At 35.8% G+C, this 19,715-nt stretch overlaps 3 protein-coding genes and 1 pseudogene across 3 annotated transcripts; 3 read left to right on the top strand and 1 right to left on the bottom strand.

Moving 5' to 3' along the window:
• Window positions 1-883: 883 nt before the first annotated feature.
• LOC120114692 lies at window positions 884-3,206 on the bottom strand. Its single transcript, XM_039135511.1, has 3 exons — window positions 2,582-3,206; window positions 2,376-2,476; window positions 884-1,725 (listed from the first exon to the last, which is right to left on the bottom strand). The coding sequence occupies exons 1-3, from the start codon at window positions 3,064-3,066 to the stop codon at window positions 1,055-1,057; spliced, it is 1,257 nt and encodes a 418-aa protein (XP_038991442.1). The 5' UTR covers window positions 3,067-3,206; the 3' UTR covers window positions 884-1,054.
• A 1,683-nt stretch (window positions 3,207-4,889) lies between these two features.
• On the top strand, window positions 4,890-7,874 carry LOC120114693 (tRNA (adenine(58)-N(1))-methyltransferase non-catalytic subunit trm6-like). Its single transcript, XM_039135512.1, has 13 exons — window positions 4,890-5,220; window positions 5,311-5,438; window positions 5,527-5,647; window positions 5,733-5,814; window positions 5,955-6,025; window positions 6,129-6,170; window positions 6,258-6,382; window positions 6,550-6,643; window positions 6,777-6,879; window positions 6,953-7,131; window positions 7,219-7,324; window positions 7,478-7,564; window positions 7,647-7,874. The coding sequence occupies exons 1-13, from the start codon at window positions 5,096-5,098 to the stop codon at window positions 7,743-7,745; spliced, it is 1,362 nt and encodes a 453-aa protein (XP_038991443.1). The 5' UTR covers window positions 4,890-5,095; the 3' UTR covers window positions 7,746-7,874.
• A 2,256-nt stretch (window positions 7,875-10,130) lies between these two features.
• LOC120114694 (putative HVA22-like protein g) lies at window positions 10,131-13,049 on the top strand. The gene is made up of 7 exons (XM_039135514.1): window positions 10,131-10,391; window positions 11,412-11,455; window positions 11,545-11,643; window positions 11,735-11,791; window positions 11,871-11,934; window positions 12,031-12,240; window positions 12,550-13,049. The coding sequence occupies exons 2-7, from the start codon at window positions 11,424-11,426 to the stop codon at window positions 12,967-12,969; spliced, it is 882 nt and encodes a 293-aa protein (XP_038991445.1). The 5' UTR covers window positions 10,131-10,391; window positions 11,412-11,423; the 3' UTR covers window positions 12,970-13,049.
• Window positions 13,050-15,318: 2,269 nt separating this feature from the next.
• On the top strand, window positions 15,319-19,287 carry LOC120114651 (annotated as a pseudogene).
• The last annotated feature ends 428 nt before the right edge of the window (window positions 19,288-19,715 follow it).

The following is a 19,715-nucleotide window of genomic DNA, read 5'->3' on the forward strand; positions in this document are numbered from 1 at the left end:
ACACTCCTAAGTCCTAAACAAACGAAGATAACCTGAGCATTCTCTTTTATTTTCATATTAGATAAATATAGTTATTTGTAAATGCAATACATAAACATAAAATGATACTATTATGTTGACAATTATATCAATGAACTGGGAAAATTGAACCAAATTAAAGCCTTTTGTATACAATCTCATAAAATCAAAATTGATAAATTACCTTTTACATTTTATTAAAATTCGTGTATAGTTTTAATATATATTTTAAAAAATAAAAATAGATATTAACCAGCATGATATTGATAAAGTCTGCAAAGGGTGAGGACTTGAGTTATTACATAATACATTTGAGTCTCAATATCAAGCCTGGCTTTTCGTTGAATATTTAGTTGTATAATATTTATTAGTTATGTGAGCTTTATAATTACTTTAATTTAAATATAAATATATGCTTGTTATTTTGTTATCTATGTGTGTTTTATAATGGGTTACTTTAATTAAATTACATATTTATTAATTTTAGTTGCAATATATTGAAATATACTTTAATCTAATTCGTGTGGTGGTAGATATTCTTTAATTAGATTGTAGGGGAAAATATGGTATGGGTACGCGTTAGGAACTATTTATGGTACCACTAACCCACTGATAAAGCACACGTTGTAGGTTAGTGAATTGACCGTGGAAGGTGCGCATTGAAGAGGACAATTCGAGCTTCTCTCCCTTCAGAAAGAAAAGTAAATGAAAGAAATTTGCCGTGTATTTTTGTTACAAATAATATCTGTATGTCTTCATCGTACAACGAGTAATCAATGATTTCAGCGTCTTTAATTTAAATATTCAGGCAACAAACGTAAGCTTTAGGTTTATCAGCCATGCATGCAGTCGGGCTAGTCTAGCAAACATTGAAATCCAATTTATTTCCAAAAAAAAAAAAAAACATAGGTTTTGATCTTATGTGCCACGACAACGACGTAAGATCTAAACATATGTACACGGTTAAGGTTGATGGTTTGATTTTGATAATTCTGAGAAAATGATGTCCATACTTAGATAACTGGCTTCAATTGAGTTAAGATTCTAGTGTTTTGTAGATGACTACGAAACAAGGAAGGATAGCCCTTGGGTTGAAGACAACCAACTCTTCCAGGTTGGAGTAGACGACGGTGTATGCTGCTATAGAATCGTACGAGCCAGTCGAAACCGAAAAGCTGCTGCTATTATCCTCCTCCAAAGGCGGCGCATCATCCGCCACTCTCTTCACCCTTCCCGCGATCACACGGCAAACAAGCATGGCCATCCGCCCGTCCGTACATTTAAGAAAGTCGTGGGCCCTGCCGCTGCTAGCCGTAGTGCAGACTCCTTTGGATTCTGCTGCTGCGGCGACACCTCCACCTTTGTTGTGGAACCCTTGTTTGATTATGGTGCAGACTCCGCAACCCGGGATCGAACCGCACAAGCTGGAGGATCCACGTGCTCCGAGGGAACACGACAATGTGGTGCAGTGGAACCGGAGGAGTTCGTTTCCGTCGGCTGCACACCTGGGATTCTTTTTGGTGCTGTTAAGAGCACGCGTTTTCACTGCGTCGCGACAGTCCTCGAACCGTTGGATGGTGCGTTGGGTGTTGTGGACTTTCAGTATCCGTTCGATCTTACAGATTGGATTACCCTTCTTAAGCCAGCTCGATTTGAAGATAATTTCTACGATGTTCCGGCCCGAATCGTCTGGGCTCAACTCCGAAACTAGAAGAACAAAAAATAAAATTAAAAAATGATTTCCTTTTTGCATTAAAGGATATATTAATTGGAGTTGTTGTTTTCGGTGGGGTCATGGTCCTCGCAAACCGTGCAAATTAGCGTTACAGGTGAGATAATATTACACCAATGAAAAGACACCACGTTTACAATATTTATAAAAAATGACAGCTGTGGTATTTAACATCAATCGGCAAATGGGTGGGGCTAGATTTTAGTGCAATTAATAAGCCTTAAAGCAGATGTAAATTAAGCAGCATAAATGGAGTGATTTTCAAATTTAGTGCAAGGAGAACAGTGGTAAAAGAATTTGACTGTTAATAATATAGACATCTAGTGATCCTACTTTGCTGTTTGACTGGATAAATGGAAAGAAAGTGACACACTTTGGAACAAAAACAAGTTTACAATTTCGAAATTTACTTTTGAGATCAGGTGTTAAGACAAAATGAAGCAAAAGAAAGAGACAATTAAGCTTTTATATGTCGTAACACGTATAAGCAATTGATATTAAAAGATAAAAAAAAGCAGGATTGCGGTCAAGTAAGCAGTCAATTTGTTGTTAAATAAATTGTTGTACAATAATTCAGGAAAACGATAGTAAATTATGTGCATAAAAGATAAGGGAATTACTGTACCTGCATGGCGAACAGCTTGATGAAGCTCCAAGCTTTCAATCTTTGGGAAGATCTCTCCGCACTGTGAGCAGGCACAAATTGTTGTTCTTGATGACGGGTACCTGATAATTCATACTTTCTTCAAACTATTTTTCTTATGTAAACGAAGCAAATTCTTATTTTGGAAAATGGGGGGTGGGATCAAATTATACTACAAATATATATACCTGCTAGGGTCAACTATCATATGGCACTCGTAACACCCAGAAAACTTCCTGAATTGCATAGCTCTGGATGAAGATGACGTGTAAGTTGTGCTGTTATTATTAGATCTTGTTGACCCCGACAACGACCGGGTTGACGAGCTATTTGCAGCTTTGCGTCTCGGTAACCCAGTTTCTTGACCAACTGTGCTACTCTCAGGCGAGTTATCAGCTCTGTCAACAACTCTCCTCGAGTTGCCATGAACAACGTCCTTGAAGCTACAGATGGACTTGCAAGAGGAACCCAGCTTTGAGTACCCATGCTGATTATTCTTGGAAGGATCATGAACTTTCGACCCTTGGATCTGTTTGCAACTGAGCAAATTCTTGATTTGGTCCCATGAAGACGGTTGCTTTTGCTTTTGTATCTGGTTTTTTCTACGCTTGGACGGCGGTTTCACTGTCATGGGTTCCGCCGCCGTCTCCGGTAAGAAAGTGAGAAGAGCCATAAAAATTTAAATAAGAACGAAACAATAGGAGACAATAATAATAAAAAGGAAAAGTAGTAGCAGAGAGATTAACTCTCTTTCATAAAAAAAAGGGAGTTTTTGAGAAGGAACTAGGAGAAGAGGGTTATATTTTTTTTGGTGGGCAAAAGGAGAGGGATCCAAGACGGGTAATAAGGACTAAGAACCAAGAAGGTACAGTGAGGGTGGTGGGAGTGGGGTCTCTGTTTATTTATTGCATTTATGTTTCTTCACTTTGTGATTTAATTCTCTCCCTTCTTTCGTAGAAGTGCATATCTCTTGGACCACTACTATAAATCTCGGCTCCAATACAAAACTAGATTCATCGACCCATTTTCATTCTACACTGAAATTTTTATCATTAAAATTAAGAATTTGTACTTATAATTGTTCTTTGTACTTAAATGGTGATATTAAGGGAGATGAATTCTGAGTTTATTTAGTGTGGGATAATAATGTAGGAATGGGGTCCACAGGTTCTAAAAATTTGCAAAAGGAAAAGTGCATGAACTGAAGAGAACATCGTATAAGACGCACACAAAGAATTGGAAACGTCCCTATGGCAATTTGCATCTTCCCGATGTCTCTATCTGAATCACTATCTGTTTGCAATGCACATAAAAAAAAAACAAAAAAACGACCTGCTCCGTGTAATCTCCACCTAATAAGGCTCGATCTATCTCTATCCATCCCATTCTCAACGAATCCAACATGGATGATGGATGGGCTAGGTTTTTATAACTTGACCGTCTAGCTGGCCTCGAGGGTCAACACATGGTTCACAAATTGACCGACTCGCCATGAATGTTGAGTGGTGAGCTTATGAGTTCTCGTGTGGGGCTATGAAACCCCACCTGCTCTCTCTACCTCGTAATGGGTGATGACTAATTTCAGTAAACGGTACTGGCTCAGCCAGATCAGTAGTGTCCGAAAATAAACCATCCCTTTTTTTCACCCACAAGAAAATGATGCGAGCATCAAACAAAGCTGCACTTCATCGGGAATTATTATGGAACCTCTGATTAAAAACAAACCAACTAACAAATCTCACATGGAAGTTATTTATAATTAAAAATGATTCCTTGCAAGTACAGCTGAGATTTCATTAATAAAAAAAGTGACCCAATAATTCATTTTTTCTATTTTAATCCTTAAGTTGCTACTATTCAACTTATATGTTTCCCTTTTCTTTTCAATGCTAAAGTAAGCTTCTATTTTAATCCTTAAATTACTTACCAAACATGAGAACAAAACAGAATCTTAATTATTTTATTGGGTAGCAATGTGAAGCTTACATGTATGTTCTAAAAATTTTGTAAAAAGAAAGAAACTTCCGGTATGAAATTACATGTGAAAGCTACAGTGTTTTTAAATGGCTGAGATGCAGAAGCAAGAGGGTAAGTAAATCTAGCACAAAAACCCATGTGCAACTTGGGAACCTTTGGCATTATATTAGTTGGCCGACATTCTTCACCTCTCACGTCACGAAGATAAAAAAACAAAAATCAAGTTTACAAGGTTTGTGTTTGTCGCGATGTTTTATGGCGACATCCACCCACTACTGTTTATGCATATAGTGGAAGAAGATGACCTAACACCTGATCTCACATGTTTCTGCCACAAGGGAATTGGAAAAATTACTTGGTATTTAACCCAATCCAAGCGATATCAAAATCGAAAACCCAAGACTGATTTTAGGTCTTTTTGGACATACCTTTGTTATGGTTTGGGCTTAGCCCAAGGATTTAATCCAAGATAAAACAGAACATCCCTCGTTGTTCTGTAGCGGTTTTATTTTAAACTTTAACTTAAACCCTAGACGTTAAGGTTTTATTTCTTTGGGGAAAGCTGATTGTTGGAATGCCAACTATTTATATAGTTAGATAATGTTCTGCAAAACCTAAATTTCTTTAGTGAACTGAAGTTGTTCTTCAGATTCTTGTCTGTGAATTTTATTCTTTTGCACACACGGCAGAATAAGAGCAAATATTTGTTTAATAAGAGAATTGACATGTCCGAAAGTAAACCTGAATCGGGCCCTGTTATAAATCCTAGAGTAACCTGGGAAGGTTGCAGCGTATTGCTCGACATCAATGACGGAGATCGCCTTGTTTTCGCTCGTCTCTCTGCGGGCTCGTAAGCTCTATTTTCCTCAAAGCAGTTAGTTTTACTGATTATGAAATTTTAAATTTTGCGTTGTTTAATTGGTTAGTATCACTGTTTCAGGACCTTGAAAATTGGGAATAAATCATGCTCTTTGCAACCATTGATTGGTTGTACCTTTGGATCTTTATTTCAAGTTGAAATCGGAAAAGAAAAACCTTATCTTTCCCGCTTTGTTCCACCTACTGATGGTTTACTTTCTTTTTTCCCCTTCCCTAAAAGCGTTAGTTGATTTCAAATTGATTCTGGATAATACTCATCTGACGCTTTTATTCGCAGATAGTAATGTTCAAGACGAAGGAGGTAGTCAATTACAGGAAGAATCCCGTGACAACCGAGCAATAATTGATAATAATCAAGCTCAAACCCTCACCGGTGAAGATATAGATGCAATGCGGAGGTTTAAAACTGTGTTTTGTGGTTATTTATAGGCTTATTGTGTGTGCATGAATTTTAACTAATTGCTTCTTTATCTTATTATGCAGACAGGGGGCAACGGGGAATGAAATTGTTGAGGCTCTCATTGCTAACAGTGCAACTTTTGATAAGAAAACACAATTCTCCCAGGTTAGTTTATTTTGTACTCAAGGAGTCCTACATTTATTAATGGTTATTGATCTCGAATATAAGCTGGTTTGGTAGAGTAGTAAAAGATCAGGAGAAAAAGAATGAAACTGACATATAAATGATTTGTGTTTCATCTGCAGGAAAAATATAGGCTTAAGAAGCAAAAGAAATATGCACCCAGAGTACTTCTTAGACGACCCTTTTGTAGAAGGTACCCATGTGATTCTTTACTCGAGCTGCTTTTGTGGGATGTGGTTTTTAAATGGTTTATATCTCTCTACTTGCTGACTTGCATTTCGCCACTATTGTGTCAGTATATGTGAGGCATACTTCAAGAAGTATCCTGCTCGGATTGGGTAATCATTAACTATGGTTTTTTGTAAGTTACTTCTGCAGTCATATATCATTCGAAATTTATTTGTTGTTCCTTTCTTATGATTCAGATTTTTGCGAGTGGATGCTTTATCTCTGTTGCTTTCAATGGCTAATGCCACTGCAAACTCCGATGTCCTTGTAGTGGATATGGTTGGTGGACTTGCTACTGGTGCTGTGGCTGAGCGTTTAGGAGGTATTGAACAAGTTTTATTTCCTAGAGACATTCAATATTTTAGGTGTCTTTTTTGTTATGTTTTGAGTTCAACATTTTTTAACATTCTTGTTTTCAAATGATCGATACCATACTTGATATGCATTTTTAAAGCTTAGCTTACCTGAAGATCCTTTGTGTGGTCACAGGTTCGGGTAGTGTGTGCAGTACTTATCTTGGAGGGACACCGTATCCTACAGAGATAATAAGGATGTTCAACTTCAGTGATGAAATTTGCAAGACGTACACTTCCAACTTTTGAGTTTGCTCCCAACTACTCACTCTTTTTGTCATCTCACATTCACATGTGCATGACGCAGATATGAATGCAGAATTATGTTATTCAAAATATGTACTTTCTTCCATTTTTCCTCAGAATTTTGCGGTGTTCCTTCAATGACCTGTGCTCAGTTCAAAATGAAACCAGTGAGCGAGTCAGCCAACATGAAGATGACTATACAATGGAGGGTCAATCTAATGTTAGTCATGCTCATTTGTGATTAAGTTTGTTCTTTATCTCAAACCCCCTTAATGTATTGTGATATGTTTTAGGAAAAAACATCCTTATCAGTTGGCACGGAAGATGTTTACCTTTCATCCAAAAATGGTGATACGGATCTTGTTCCTGAGAATAAACTTTCTTCCTCAAGCAAAACTTGCAAAGCCCCAAAAGCTGGAGAAAAAGCACCAAAACAAGCCATTCAGTCGTGGAAAGAGAATGGTTTCTCTAGGTATCTACAATTACAGAAGTAAACAGTTGCTTTCTTAACATTAGAATCATATTAGCCATAATTCTTAATTTCAATGTCTTTGTGTAGCCTAATTATTGCTGCACCGGAGCAGGATGCGTGGGGGTTGGTTAAGGATTTGCTGCCTCTTCTGACATACTCAGCTCCTTTTGCAATTTATCACCAGTATCTGCAGGTCTTTGGCTTCTCTAAATCTTGAAAGGAACCAAGATAGACTTCTATTTGTTTTTATAAAGCTGATAGTTACAATATGCCTGTTGCAAAGTGTAACTGTGGTAACAGTCATTCCCTAGAAAGTTAACTTGATCAAACTATTGTCTAAATACAGCCTCTTGCAACATGCATGCACAATCTGCAACTTGAGAAAATGGCAATTGGATTACAAATTTCAGAACCTTGGTTACGGGAATATCAGGTCATCTTCTTCCTCATTAACATTTTAAAACTATCTGATGCTTTGTTTGTGGGAATCACGTAACGTGGTTATTATTATGCAGGTGCTTCCATCAAGAACCCATCCCTGCATGCAGATGAGTGGAACTGGAGGCTACATCCTAAGTGGTACTCGGATGTATACTGATACAAGTCAATCCTAGTTCGTACATTTTTAATAAAGGCAAAAGATTGTGTATTAGTAATTCTGTTGCTTATTTTCAAGAAATCAGCTGTAGAAGAAGGGATTTGTTTTTTTTCTTATTATTAGCTCAAATAAAATTTTCCTAGTATGTTGAGGGATTGAGGTTGCTCCTATTGTGAACCTCTATTTAACTAACGAATTTAACAAGTTGAATTTTATGTGAATCGAGTATGTGGTATCTTAGAGATCCACCACCACCATGGGTAAATCGGTGAGTCGAAAAAGAACAGTGACAGCCTGACAGGGTCCCGGATCGTGACTTAATCCCAGAGCGACCATGTACACTATCAATGGTCAGTATGCCAATCTAACCACTTTGAGGGATTGGCTGACAGCTGCACGTGTGTACATTATTTCTGTTGTCGGTGGTGATCACGTAATTCTGGAAAACCCATTTATTTGTACAGCTATTTGAGGCCGACTTGGAGCCTTGTAACGGGCTCACCCATTTCCAAAGCTGACGTTTAGGGATGCTTAGAGATTCATCCACCATATGATTTGTTATGTTAGCTAAAGTGTTTTTTTTAATTATAAGTAGAGGTGCACAAAAAATTAGAATATCCGATTTTACGTAAAAAATATCCGAAATTGGATTTGGGAAAAATTGGGTTTTTTTAAACCGAATCGATATTTTAAAACCGGATAGTATAACCGGTTTAGGAAAAAATTGGACGATCGGATTTTTTACCGGATTAAAAATCAGTTTGAAAAAAACCAGATAAAAAACTGATTTTTTATCTGGAAAAAAAATCTGGTCTGGGGTTTAAAAATCCGGCCTGGGGTTTAAAAAATTGGATGACCGGATTTTTTACCGGATTAAAAACCGATTTTTTTAAAAAACTGGTTTTTTTCAAACCGAAACCGGTTACATCGGTTACATCATCCGGCCCTCCAAACCGATTATGATCCAAACTGATTTTTTGTCTTAGTGAAAAAATCGGATCGATTTTTATCCGATCCGGATCGAATTTAAATTCGGCTATGTGCATCTCTAATTACAAGTATACAGAGCTTTGATCCTTATCCTTAACGATCACTTACTTTACCCATTAATTAGTCAGATGCTGATTCTTCCATTTTTTTATTTAAAATAAGGAAAAAAAGGAAAATTTCTATTTATAATATGAAACGCATATATTGCTTATTCAAATTTTATATTTATACAGTAAAAAAATATAATCATTAATATTGTTTAATATATTATTTACCTCAAAGCAATTTCAATTTTTTAAAATTTGATAATGTCTCTTATGGAGATGATTTCTTCCATACAATTTTTTTTTATAAAAAAACTATACATATCCGAATAAGCTACTAACAAATATTCCACTAAAATTATAGTAAAGAAAGGTTGTATTTAAACCAATTTAGGCTTAATACCAAAATAAGTGCTCAAACTATATCACATTCTTGAATGGGTGTTTAAACTATTTTTTGATTAATTCATGTAACTAACGTTACAAGCGTTACTATTTTAGGTGCTTATGTTACAAACGCTACAATTTTTAGGTGCCTCAGTCATAATGGCCGTTAGAAAACTCCGTTAAGCAACATGTGTCACATTCTAGTAATTTTAAAATATTATTTAAAAAAACTTTAAAATGTTTTATTTTAAAAAAAAGCCTATTTTTTAATACAAAAAAAAATCCAAACTCTTAAAATTTCTTATCTAGTCTCATTTATTCTAACTAGCGGTCATCTTCGGCCATCTATTCGCCGCCGACGGGCCACCCATACATCGCCGACCACCCACTGACCGTTAACAACTCTTAATATCATCTCAAAACCTAAAATTCATAAATCCCTAATCCCTAAAATCCCAAATATCTAATCCCTTAAATTCATTTCATCAATCATGATAATTGGTCGTTTAGTCGACTATGGAAACCGACCATTTGATCTACTGTTTAATCGGTTTTTTAGCCTTTGTCTATTTGGCAATGACAAAACCATGGAAGAAGGGGAGGGAGAGGGTGGGGTGGGACGTGGGAAAGAAGGGTGGTGTGTGTTTTAATATTGTGACGCGTGTCATTTAACATATTTTTTTAACGAATATTATGACTGAGGTACTAAAAGTGGTAATGTTAACCACCTAGATAAATAAAAAAGTAACTTCGACACATATTCAAGAATCAAGAATTTAGGTATAATTTATTTTGAAATTAAGTCATCAATTAACAACTCAATATTACTAATATGTTACCTCCCTTGAAAGAAGCATCTTCCTAGTCTCCAAAGGGTATAATGGGCAAGTTAGTTTAAAACGTTAAACCTAACCGAACGTAATGATGATTTGAAAAACACCACTACGAAGGAAAAGACTATAATGCTATCTCATCTCTCTGACTCTCTCTTCTATTATTATTTTTCCCTCAAGAGTCTTTTCCAGTCTCCCACCGCTACCACCGACTTCGTAACGGTTAGCCGTCGTATTTTGGCGGCGCCGATTTTATCGTTGGCCGGCGATCTTCTCCCAAGTTACTCATATTATTTCCTTGAAATGTCCTCTTGTGTATCGCCTCTGTGCTCTGGTTTAACTATCATTTCCGATTCTAAACGTGTAGCCTTCTTGTTTGCATCGTCTTTTTGAAATTACTGTTTAAAGGTAACAATAGCTCTGCCGTTCCCAACTTCTTTTTGGTGATCGGTTCCGCGGGCACTGCAATTAAGATTCCATTTACATTGTCGAATGTTGATAACTATATTTTCTTAAAATATTTTTTCTGGATTGCCTGAATATGGTTTTTTCAATTTTTTGATTGATTTATTTTTTGAACTCGACGGTATTTCCGTTTCCCTCGACTATTTCTTCGTTTTCACCGCTTCTCGGTGCGATATGTTGAATGTATTTTTAGCACTTATAGTTCCGTACGGTATCCTATATTTTGGTATCTAATTATTGTTTAATTCTTTGTTGCTTGTTACGAAGAAGCTTAGGATTTAATTAGCTGGATCAGTCTGGTTTTTTTACTTGCAACATTACTTTATTCGCACTCCTCTGTTTGGTTGCTCAGAAAAAATGATGATAAATAAACATCTAAGCAGGTTTTATGTTGTTTTCATTTCCGGTATTTGAAAATTCTTGTTGAACCATGTTTAAGAGTGTTTCCACAACCTCTTAAGAGGATCTCGTTCGTTAAATCGTAAAAGTAGGACAAATTTTAGACCCTTTGGCATATTTCTTACCTGTTTAGATTGATGGGCCCAAGAATTTCACTCTGGAATTTCTTTTGAAAGAGATTTGGAGATGCTTCAAACTATATTACTAATTTTCTTTGCTTTCCAAAGAGGAGAAGCTTGGGTATCAATATCACTCAATGTTTTCTTTTGAAGACAATTGGAGATGCTACAAATTATTACTAATTTCATTTTCTTTTGAACTTAAAAGTTACATTTCCCATCAGAAATCATCACTTCTCTAAAATTCTCTGTATGGTGAGGATTTGGATTTTTAACCTTTCAAGGAATCTGGATATGTATAGGGGCTGAAAGATAGGGATATATATGTGCGTGTGTGTGTCACCCAGGCTGATATTTTGCTTCAATTAGACTGTTCTTATTTGCTAGGATTTATAGTGTTGATTTTGATGCTGACTTTAACTCCTGGGAGTAATCTCTTTTCCAGGAAATTAACAAAATGATTGGATCCTTTCTTACCAGAGGACTCGTGTATGTTTTACTTTACAACTGGCTCTCTCTCATTTTAGTATTATTTCATGCCCTTTCTTGAAAATAATCTTTTAGTTTTAATTTGGCAGGATGGTTTTTGGCTATGCGTATCCATCATATGAATGTTATAAAACTGTTGAAATGAATAAGCCTGACATTGAGCAACTGAGGTTTTGGTGCAAGTACTGGTAGGTCTTCAATTGGTGTTCTTTTCATATAAGATTGTTCTAATTTAAGTCATCTTTTCCTTTATTTCCACCTTTTCTTTTCTGGTTTCAGGATATTGGTGGCTCTTTTGACAGTTAGTGAGAGAATTGGTGATGCTTTTGTTTCATGGTATGGAATAAAACAGTAAGGATGCTTTCATGTCTGTTCTTCTGTTTCTCACTGTGCCTTCTCTCTTTTTTTTTTGAAGGGTTCCAATGTATAGTGAGGCTAAGTTGGCATTCTTTATATACTTGTGGTACCCTAAAACAAGGGTAGGTGTGTTACTTTTAAAGAAACAAGCAAAATTTACTTATCCATCTACATGTTGATGTTTTCTTTAATTGCCCTTGCATTTTCACTTTTCTCAGGGAACATCTTATGTGTACGAATCCTTCTTTAGACCATATATTGCAAAGCACGAAAATGAAATTGACCGTAACTTGTTGGAACTAAGGACTAGAGCTGGAGACATGGCAGTTCTTTACTGGCAAAGAGCTGCAAGCTATGGCCAGACAAGAGTTTTTGAGATCCTGCAATATGTTGCTTCACAGTCAACCCCAAGACCTCACCAGCCTCAGGTAATTAGGAGACCATAACCAACGGTAGTTTGTGCTGTTATTACCTCCTCTGTATGAGTTTTATGCAACAAACTTAGTTTGATGAAACCAAAAATTGGATGTTATGGTTCCCTGGAGTTAGAAAATGACTGAATATAATACATCAAAAACTCTGTACAGCGTGTCCAGTTGTAACATTTGTATGCTAATTGAATGTCTTTAGTAATTGAAAAGTAATTAATCTTTCCAACTTTTCTATTCTGGTTTTTCTTTATCTATACATGGTTATATATATTTGAAGTTCGTTTATTTTTTCCCGTGTAACTCTAGGGTTCTCGAGCACAAGGTGCTAGGGTTCGCCAACCCTCGGGTGTGCCAAGCCGTCAATCATCTAGTAAAACACAAGCAGCAGAGCCTGAGGCTGAAGAACCGCCTTCTCCGACATCTATTGCATCGTCAAGTCAACACCAGAAGGAAGTAGCTGAAGAGGTGGGACCTTCAAAGGTGCCTTCACAGGTGGCTAAACCAACTACCCCTTCAGCATCATCGAATAGCCAAAAAGCAGATACTACATTGGAAAGTACTAGTCAGCCTGCGGAGACTGAAGCTGAAGCAGAAGCAATGCAAATAGAACCGGTGCCACCTCCACGGAATGAAGACACAATCCCTCCCCCGATAGAGACTCTCATGGAAGAAAGCATTCGACTCACACGTGGTAGATTGAGGAAAGACCGTTCTGCAGCTCGTTAAACTAATAGTATTAATTCCTTTACTTGGTGTACTGAACTGGCACTTAAATTGGTAGGCGTATAAAGAATCATTGTTGTTGACGTTGCTGTAAATTTCTTGCCTTCTAGTTTCTATTTCATTTGTTGTTTTATTTCCCCCCAAAGAACTGCCTATAGTGGGTTATTGGGTCCAATTAATTCAACCGTAAAATTTGGTGCGACAGAGATGTTCTCTACTAGGATAGATGCAATAGGTATTAGGTGCCAAAAGATCCTACTAAATTTTGGCATGCAGTGAATTCTGGTATTGTACTTGGGAACAACGGGCGAATGATATGAAAGTTAAATCTATCCTTCCATCAACAATCTCCAGATTCAATGAGTACCGTTATTTGATGCCTTTCTTGGTATCTTTTTAGATATTTTAGAATGCTTAGCTGTTTGGGGGTTGGTGAAAGGGAGCTGAAAAAGGGTTAGGATTAGGGATAGGAAATACCTTTGGCAAGAATATTTGCTGGCGGCATCGGCCTCCTTTAAACCACCCAGCTTTATCTTTTATGTAGCTTTGGGTCAGAAAATTAATTAAAAGAATTCAAGGTACACCAAAGCTGATTAAGATGGACTTAAGGCTACATTGTGGTCGATTAATTCCTAAAATTTGAATTAGGTAGCATGAAACTGTAATGTTGTGTTTTTGGAGATCATTTTAATGTATAGTTTTTTTGTAAATTTAAGAGAAAACGCAGCTTTGTTTCTTTTCCAGTTCGCTTTTCCTAATCTTGTTTTACGTGGAAGGAAGTTGCTTTTTTATTATTATTATTCTTGGGAAAAATCCAAACTCCGGTGTGTGATTAAGCATGAATAGCGTCAGTAATAACAGGACGGTGAATGAGGGAGGGTAATCCTGTAACCAAAACGTGTCCTCAGAAAAAAATTTGGAGAAGTAAATGAGTTGTTTGTTTAACATCCCTAGCGTAATTCGACTGCTTTTAATTTTTATATGTATGTTTTATATACAGTCCTATGTGATATGTCCAATTGGTGAGATATCGTCTTTTGAGCTTGTGAATCACTTGGAGAGAGAATCAATTCCTCACTTGGAGAGAGAATCAATTCCTCACCTGGAGAGATAATCAATCACCTTCAGGAATGATTCGCCACCTCTAATCCTTTCCGACCTGCTGTTAGTTGTGGCATAAAGGGATGGAGAGTCATCCTAATTCCTAACACGACCCTTGGTGGTCCCCAATCGCTCTGCCTGCTCTGCTCCTCTCGTTTGTGCCACATCAAAATTAATCTCTACTTTACCCAATGGATGAGCTTTCCGTTCTATTCTGGTCATGAAATGGTGCAAATTAATAAAACGACACTGAGCTTTCCATCGAAATTAACCTTTACTCTGTAATGTTACGTTGATAGTTAATGCACGGATAAGAATACTTATTATATTCCTTAAGCTGTGAAGCAGCCCGTTGCTGAACCATGAAAGGAAATGGATCGAACACTTTCCGACTAGAAGCGCTTCGACCATTGGGTAATGTCAGCCCTGTAGGAAAACCATAAGATTTATTTTTTAACGACAACCGAAATCAATAACAATAATCTGATGCCCATGTAGAGTTGGTAAACTTCAGAGGTTTTGACTTATTATCCTCCGTATTTAAGTTTTACTTTTTTATATTATTTAAAATATGTGCGTCTGTCTTCTTAATTTATTTTAATCTAAATTTTATCAATTGTTTATCCTTTCTAATAAATTTTAAGATAAATTATGTTTTTAATATCTAAACTATCAATTTTGGTTTTTTAGTATCTAAATTTTCATTTGTTTAAAAAAATTATACCTAATGTTTAGTTTTTGTTTCATTTTAATATCATGCTGTTAAAAATTTAAAGGACGGACTGATGGGCCATAGTTTCGATGGACGGACAACCGGTCCGAATAGTGGATCACGAGACAATGATGACCCGACCCGAAAATTATACATCCTCCACCCGACTCGAACCTAACCCAAAAAATATACACCTTTCATCCAACTTGAAACCATCTTTCCTTTTTCAGATAAAATCCGAACTCAACCTGACCTGAAATAATATATTTATTTAAAAATATTACTTTTATTCAATAAAAATATAGATCTAATTGAAAATTAATATATAGAGGGGTATTATTATAATTATCCCTAAATATATAAGGTAAACTTATAATTTTTTCAGGTCGGGTATTTTTCACTATAAACCCGAACCTACACGTCTGAACATAACATCTAAAAAAACACAACCCAAACCTGATTTTTTAATAAAAAATTCAACACGATCAAGTCGGATCAGAACCTGTTGGGTTTGGATCTCATGCTCATCCCCAGGTGAAATGGAGGCCGAAACCACGTTTAAAGGTAAAAAAGGTGTGAATTAAAAAGTTTGAGTTTCATTGGCTGACAGATGCAAAGACCGACAAGTGTAGTCACAGTGACTGACTAGCCCGTCCATTATTTTTAACGACGTGTATTAAAATGAAATAAAAACTAAATGAGTATGACTTTGAAAAACTAAAAGTTTAGGTACTAAAACAAACAAAAACTGATAGTTTATATACTAAAAACATAATTTGCCATATATTTTATAATAATTAATTTTAATAAATTTGATTATAAGGTTTCTTTAACTAATAAGTTAAATAGGCTCCATTATTTACTTCTTTTGGGGGTACCCTTTAGCACATTGACCCTGATTTAAACTAGCTTAATGTTTAGTTACTCAAACAACTAGTTAATTCGAAACATTCTTGTTGTTGCAGCTGGTAAGTTAGTGGATAATAAGATATCATGGAGAGGAGATTCGGCTCTTAAGTCTGAAGGATGGAAGTGAAGCGAAGTTAGATCTTTCCAAGGGAATATATGATGCTGGGGATCACATGAAATTTGGGTTTCCATTGGCATTTACTGCTACTGTGTTATCATGGGCTATCCTCGAGTATGGAGATCAGATGGCGGCAGTGAATCAACTGGAACCTGCTCACCACTCTCTCAAGTGGATAACTGACTTCCTTATAAATGCTCATCCTGAAGACAACGTGCTCTATATTCAGGTTATTATTCAGAATCTAATTCCACAATCTTTTGAAAGAAAGCCTATGAAATATACTTACATGTAAAGATATTTTTCTTCTTTCAACATCATGGTGGGTGGGTGACCCTGAGACAGATCATAAATGTTGGGAAAGGCATGGAAAAATGAAAGAGAAGAGGCCTCTCACACAGGTGAACACATCTGTTCCAGGGACAGAGGTTGCGGCTGAGACTGCAGCAGTTATGGCTTCGGCATCTCTGGTGTTTAAGACGTCTGACTCAACGTACTCGAGCACGCTTCTTTAGCATGCCAAGCAACTGTTTACTTTTGCAGACAAATATAGAGGGTTCTCCCAGAAGTTGCTACGTATTACAATTCAACGGGATATGGAGATGAGCTCTTATGGGCAGCAAGCTGGCTCTATCATGCCACAGGCGATCGATTTTACCTCGAATATGCGACTGGGGAAAACAGGAAAGATTTTGCTTCATGGGGAAGTCCAGCGTGGTTTAGCTGGGATAATAAAAATGCGGGGACCCAGGTAAGGTTCTCTCTTAGAGGAATTTGAAGCGATCTTGTTGTTCTTTGACCTTCATTTTATAGACAAAGACATGTCCCAAAGCATTGTGATAATATGAGAAATCCCTGGTTAAGCTTGTATGGTGCCTATATCTATGCAGGTTTTGCTTTCCAGGTTAAGCTTGTTTGGTGCAAAAGGTGTTTCTGGGAATTCTGGCCTTGGAAACTATAGGAAGTCTGCCGAGTGCGTTATGTGTAGTATTCTGCCAAAATCTCCGTATGCCACATCCAGGAGAACAAATAGTAATTCTTCTTTCAAGCTAAGGGTACCTTTGTTTCGCTAAATGTTTTTTGAAAAATATTTTCTGTAAAATAAATTATATTTTCTGAAAAATGTTTTACGATGTTTAGAATATATTGTTTAAATTATTTTTCCACTAATTGATAAATTTTTTAAAAATTATTTATCACAAATATTAAATACAATAAATAATATTATTTATCATAAAACTTAATATTATTATTTTTAAAATATTAAAATATTTAATTTATTATTAAAATATTATTTTTATAATTTTATTAATAAAAATATTAATATTGATATATTTTATTGAAATAAAAATTTTATAAATTATATTAATTTTTTTTATTATAGTAATAGTGTTATATTATATTTTAAAAATATTAATTAGTATATTTTAAATATTTTTATTAAAATATTATTAGATTATTATATTAATATTAAATATATAAATAATATTATTTATTATTAATAATTTAATAATATTATTTCTATGAAATTAATAAATAATATAAATTTTATTAATAATTTATTATATATTATTAAAATAAAAATATAATTGATTATATTATTATAATATAATTGATTATTTTATTATAATATTAAAAATATAATATTATATTATTAAAAATATTAATAAATATATTTTAAATATTTTAATAATTAATATTTTTGATTAAAATGATATTAAAATATTAAATTAATATTAAATTCATAAAATAAAATTATTTTGAGTATTTATTCTTTGAAGTGAAAAGTTCAGAAAATAACTTACGGAAAATCAGACCTTAAGTTATTTTCCATAAAACATAAAGGAAATTTTGTTGACCAAGAAAATGTTTTACGTTGACCAACCAATTTTTCTCCAACCAAACACTGGAAAATGAGAAAAACGTTTTACGTGAAACAAATGGACCTAAGTGAATTGAATTCATATTTTGATATTTTCTACATCTAGATTACTAAATTCATCCCCTAATCCTTTATCAACTCACTCCATCCACTTATTATTTTAGGAGCTTTCAGATCAATTGGCTACATATAAACCAAATAAGTGTTGATCATTGGGATCTCTTTCTGGTGCGGGTGGTCTTATATGGGTCAGTGAATGGAATGCTCTGCAGCACCCTGTTGCTTCTGCTTTTTTAGGTGCTCTTTACAGCGACTACATGCTTACATCACAGGCTCCGAAGATGCAGCCAAATCACATCTTCGGAAGTTTGCCAAATCACAAGTAAGCTATTTACATTCTAAGAGAAATATGTTTGAAAAAAGATGTAGCCGAGGAATCAATATACACCCCTAAAAGTATCAATCTGCATTTCCTCTCGGTAACAGTCCTATAATGATCTTTGCTTCCAGGCTGATTATGTTTTGGGCAAGAACCCTTTGAAAATGAGCTATCTTGTGGGGTATGGTGATAAATACTCACAATAAGTGCATCATAGAGGAGCTTCCATTTCAACCGAAGCAACGACCGGTTGCACGGATGGCTTCAAGTGGCTAGATTCAACTGATCCCAATCCTAATGTAGCCGTTTGGAGGCCTCGTGGGTGGGCCTTTCTTTAATGAAACATTCATTGATTCCCGGAACAACACGATGCAAGCAGAGCCAACCACATATAACAGTGCTCTAATTGTTGGTCTCCTCTAAAGTTTGGTCACTACCTCTTCTGCAGTGAAGTCCTTCACCTAATAGTCAAAACCACAGTCTGTAATCCATTACAAATGTGTACTTAAATACAGCTTTATCGACACCATGTAGTTTGTTCTACACGGGTGAACTCGGATGCACCGAGTTGTGGTCGTATCTTAGAGGGATGTCTTCATATGTATCTATTTTTTCGTCTTGTGGTAGTGGTTATGTGAGAGTTCAATTCCATCCATGTTTCAATTATTTTCTTGGTTTGCTGGATTCACTAGTTTGGTCCGAATACGACATTCCCAGGAAGTCAAACAAATACGTACATCAACAACCATGATACAATAACTCTAGATATGTCTAGATTCTTTTTATAAGCAAATCATATATTTATTGTTTCATCTTGAAATATATAGTAATTAATAAAAAAATTACGAGTCTATTCATGATAATATGTCTTGGAATCTCCTCTTTTCTTTTTTTATTGTAATATATTTGGAAATGACGCTATGAGTTCGACTTGACGAGTCTTGCTCACTTCTATCCGATGTTATCCGCCTTAGCTCTGTCCAGGCTCTCCACTTTGCAAGTCTCCCCTCCAAGCTGCCGCTCCTCACAAACACAAACTAGAGTTCTTTAGATGGACTCCACATCTGCGAGACTGGATCTACTGGAGGTGTGTTCCGCTTTTGGCGATGGTAGCTGGACTGTTTGATTTCGAAAAGCTCTCGGCATGTCACGTGACGCCTCCAAGGCGAGCTGCGGAGCCTCTACATTTGCCTTCAAGTGGCATGGACCCATGGTTTTAAATGGCTCAAAGTGCAACCAGACTGTATGGAAGTCGTGAAATTAGTCCTTGTCCCCGAGTGCAAACTTTAGTCCTCTCCCACTAATAAAAGTCATCTATGATATTCAAAATCAGGCCTGTTTTATAGAACTTTAGATCCCATAAGAATACAACTTGATGGCTAACCGACTATTGAAGATGTATATTCTTGATCACTATCGAGTTTCATTGTTCGACTCTGTATCGTCCGACATTCAACCGCTTATTTTAAATGATATATCATTTATCATATTGCAACATTACAAGCTGCATAGTTAACTCCCTAACACGCATGATTTATGTTTTATCCAAAGCTGGAATTTGTAATTTGCAATGCAAAATAGGTGAGATAGTGCCATAAGAGGAAAAAAAAATGCGATTTGGGGATTAAAACGACACAACCCAAGTAGT

The sequence above is a fragment of the Hibiscus syriacus genome, unplaced genomic scaffold (assembly GCF_006381635.1).
Source record: "Hibiscus syriacus cultivar Baekdansim isolate YM2019G1 unplaced genomic scaffold, ASM638163v2 tig00110239_pilon, whole genome shotgun sequence".
In the NCBI taxonomy this organism is placed as follows: Eukaryota; Viridiplantae; Streptophyta; class Magnoliopsida; order Malvales; family Malvaceae; genus Hibiscus; species Hibiscus syriacus.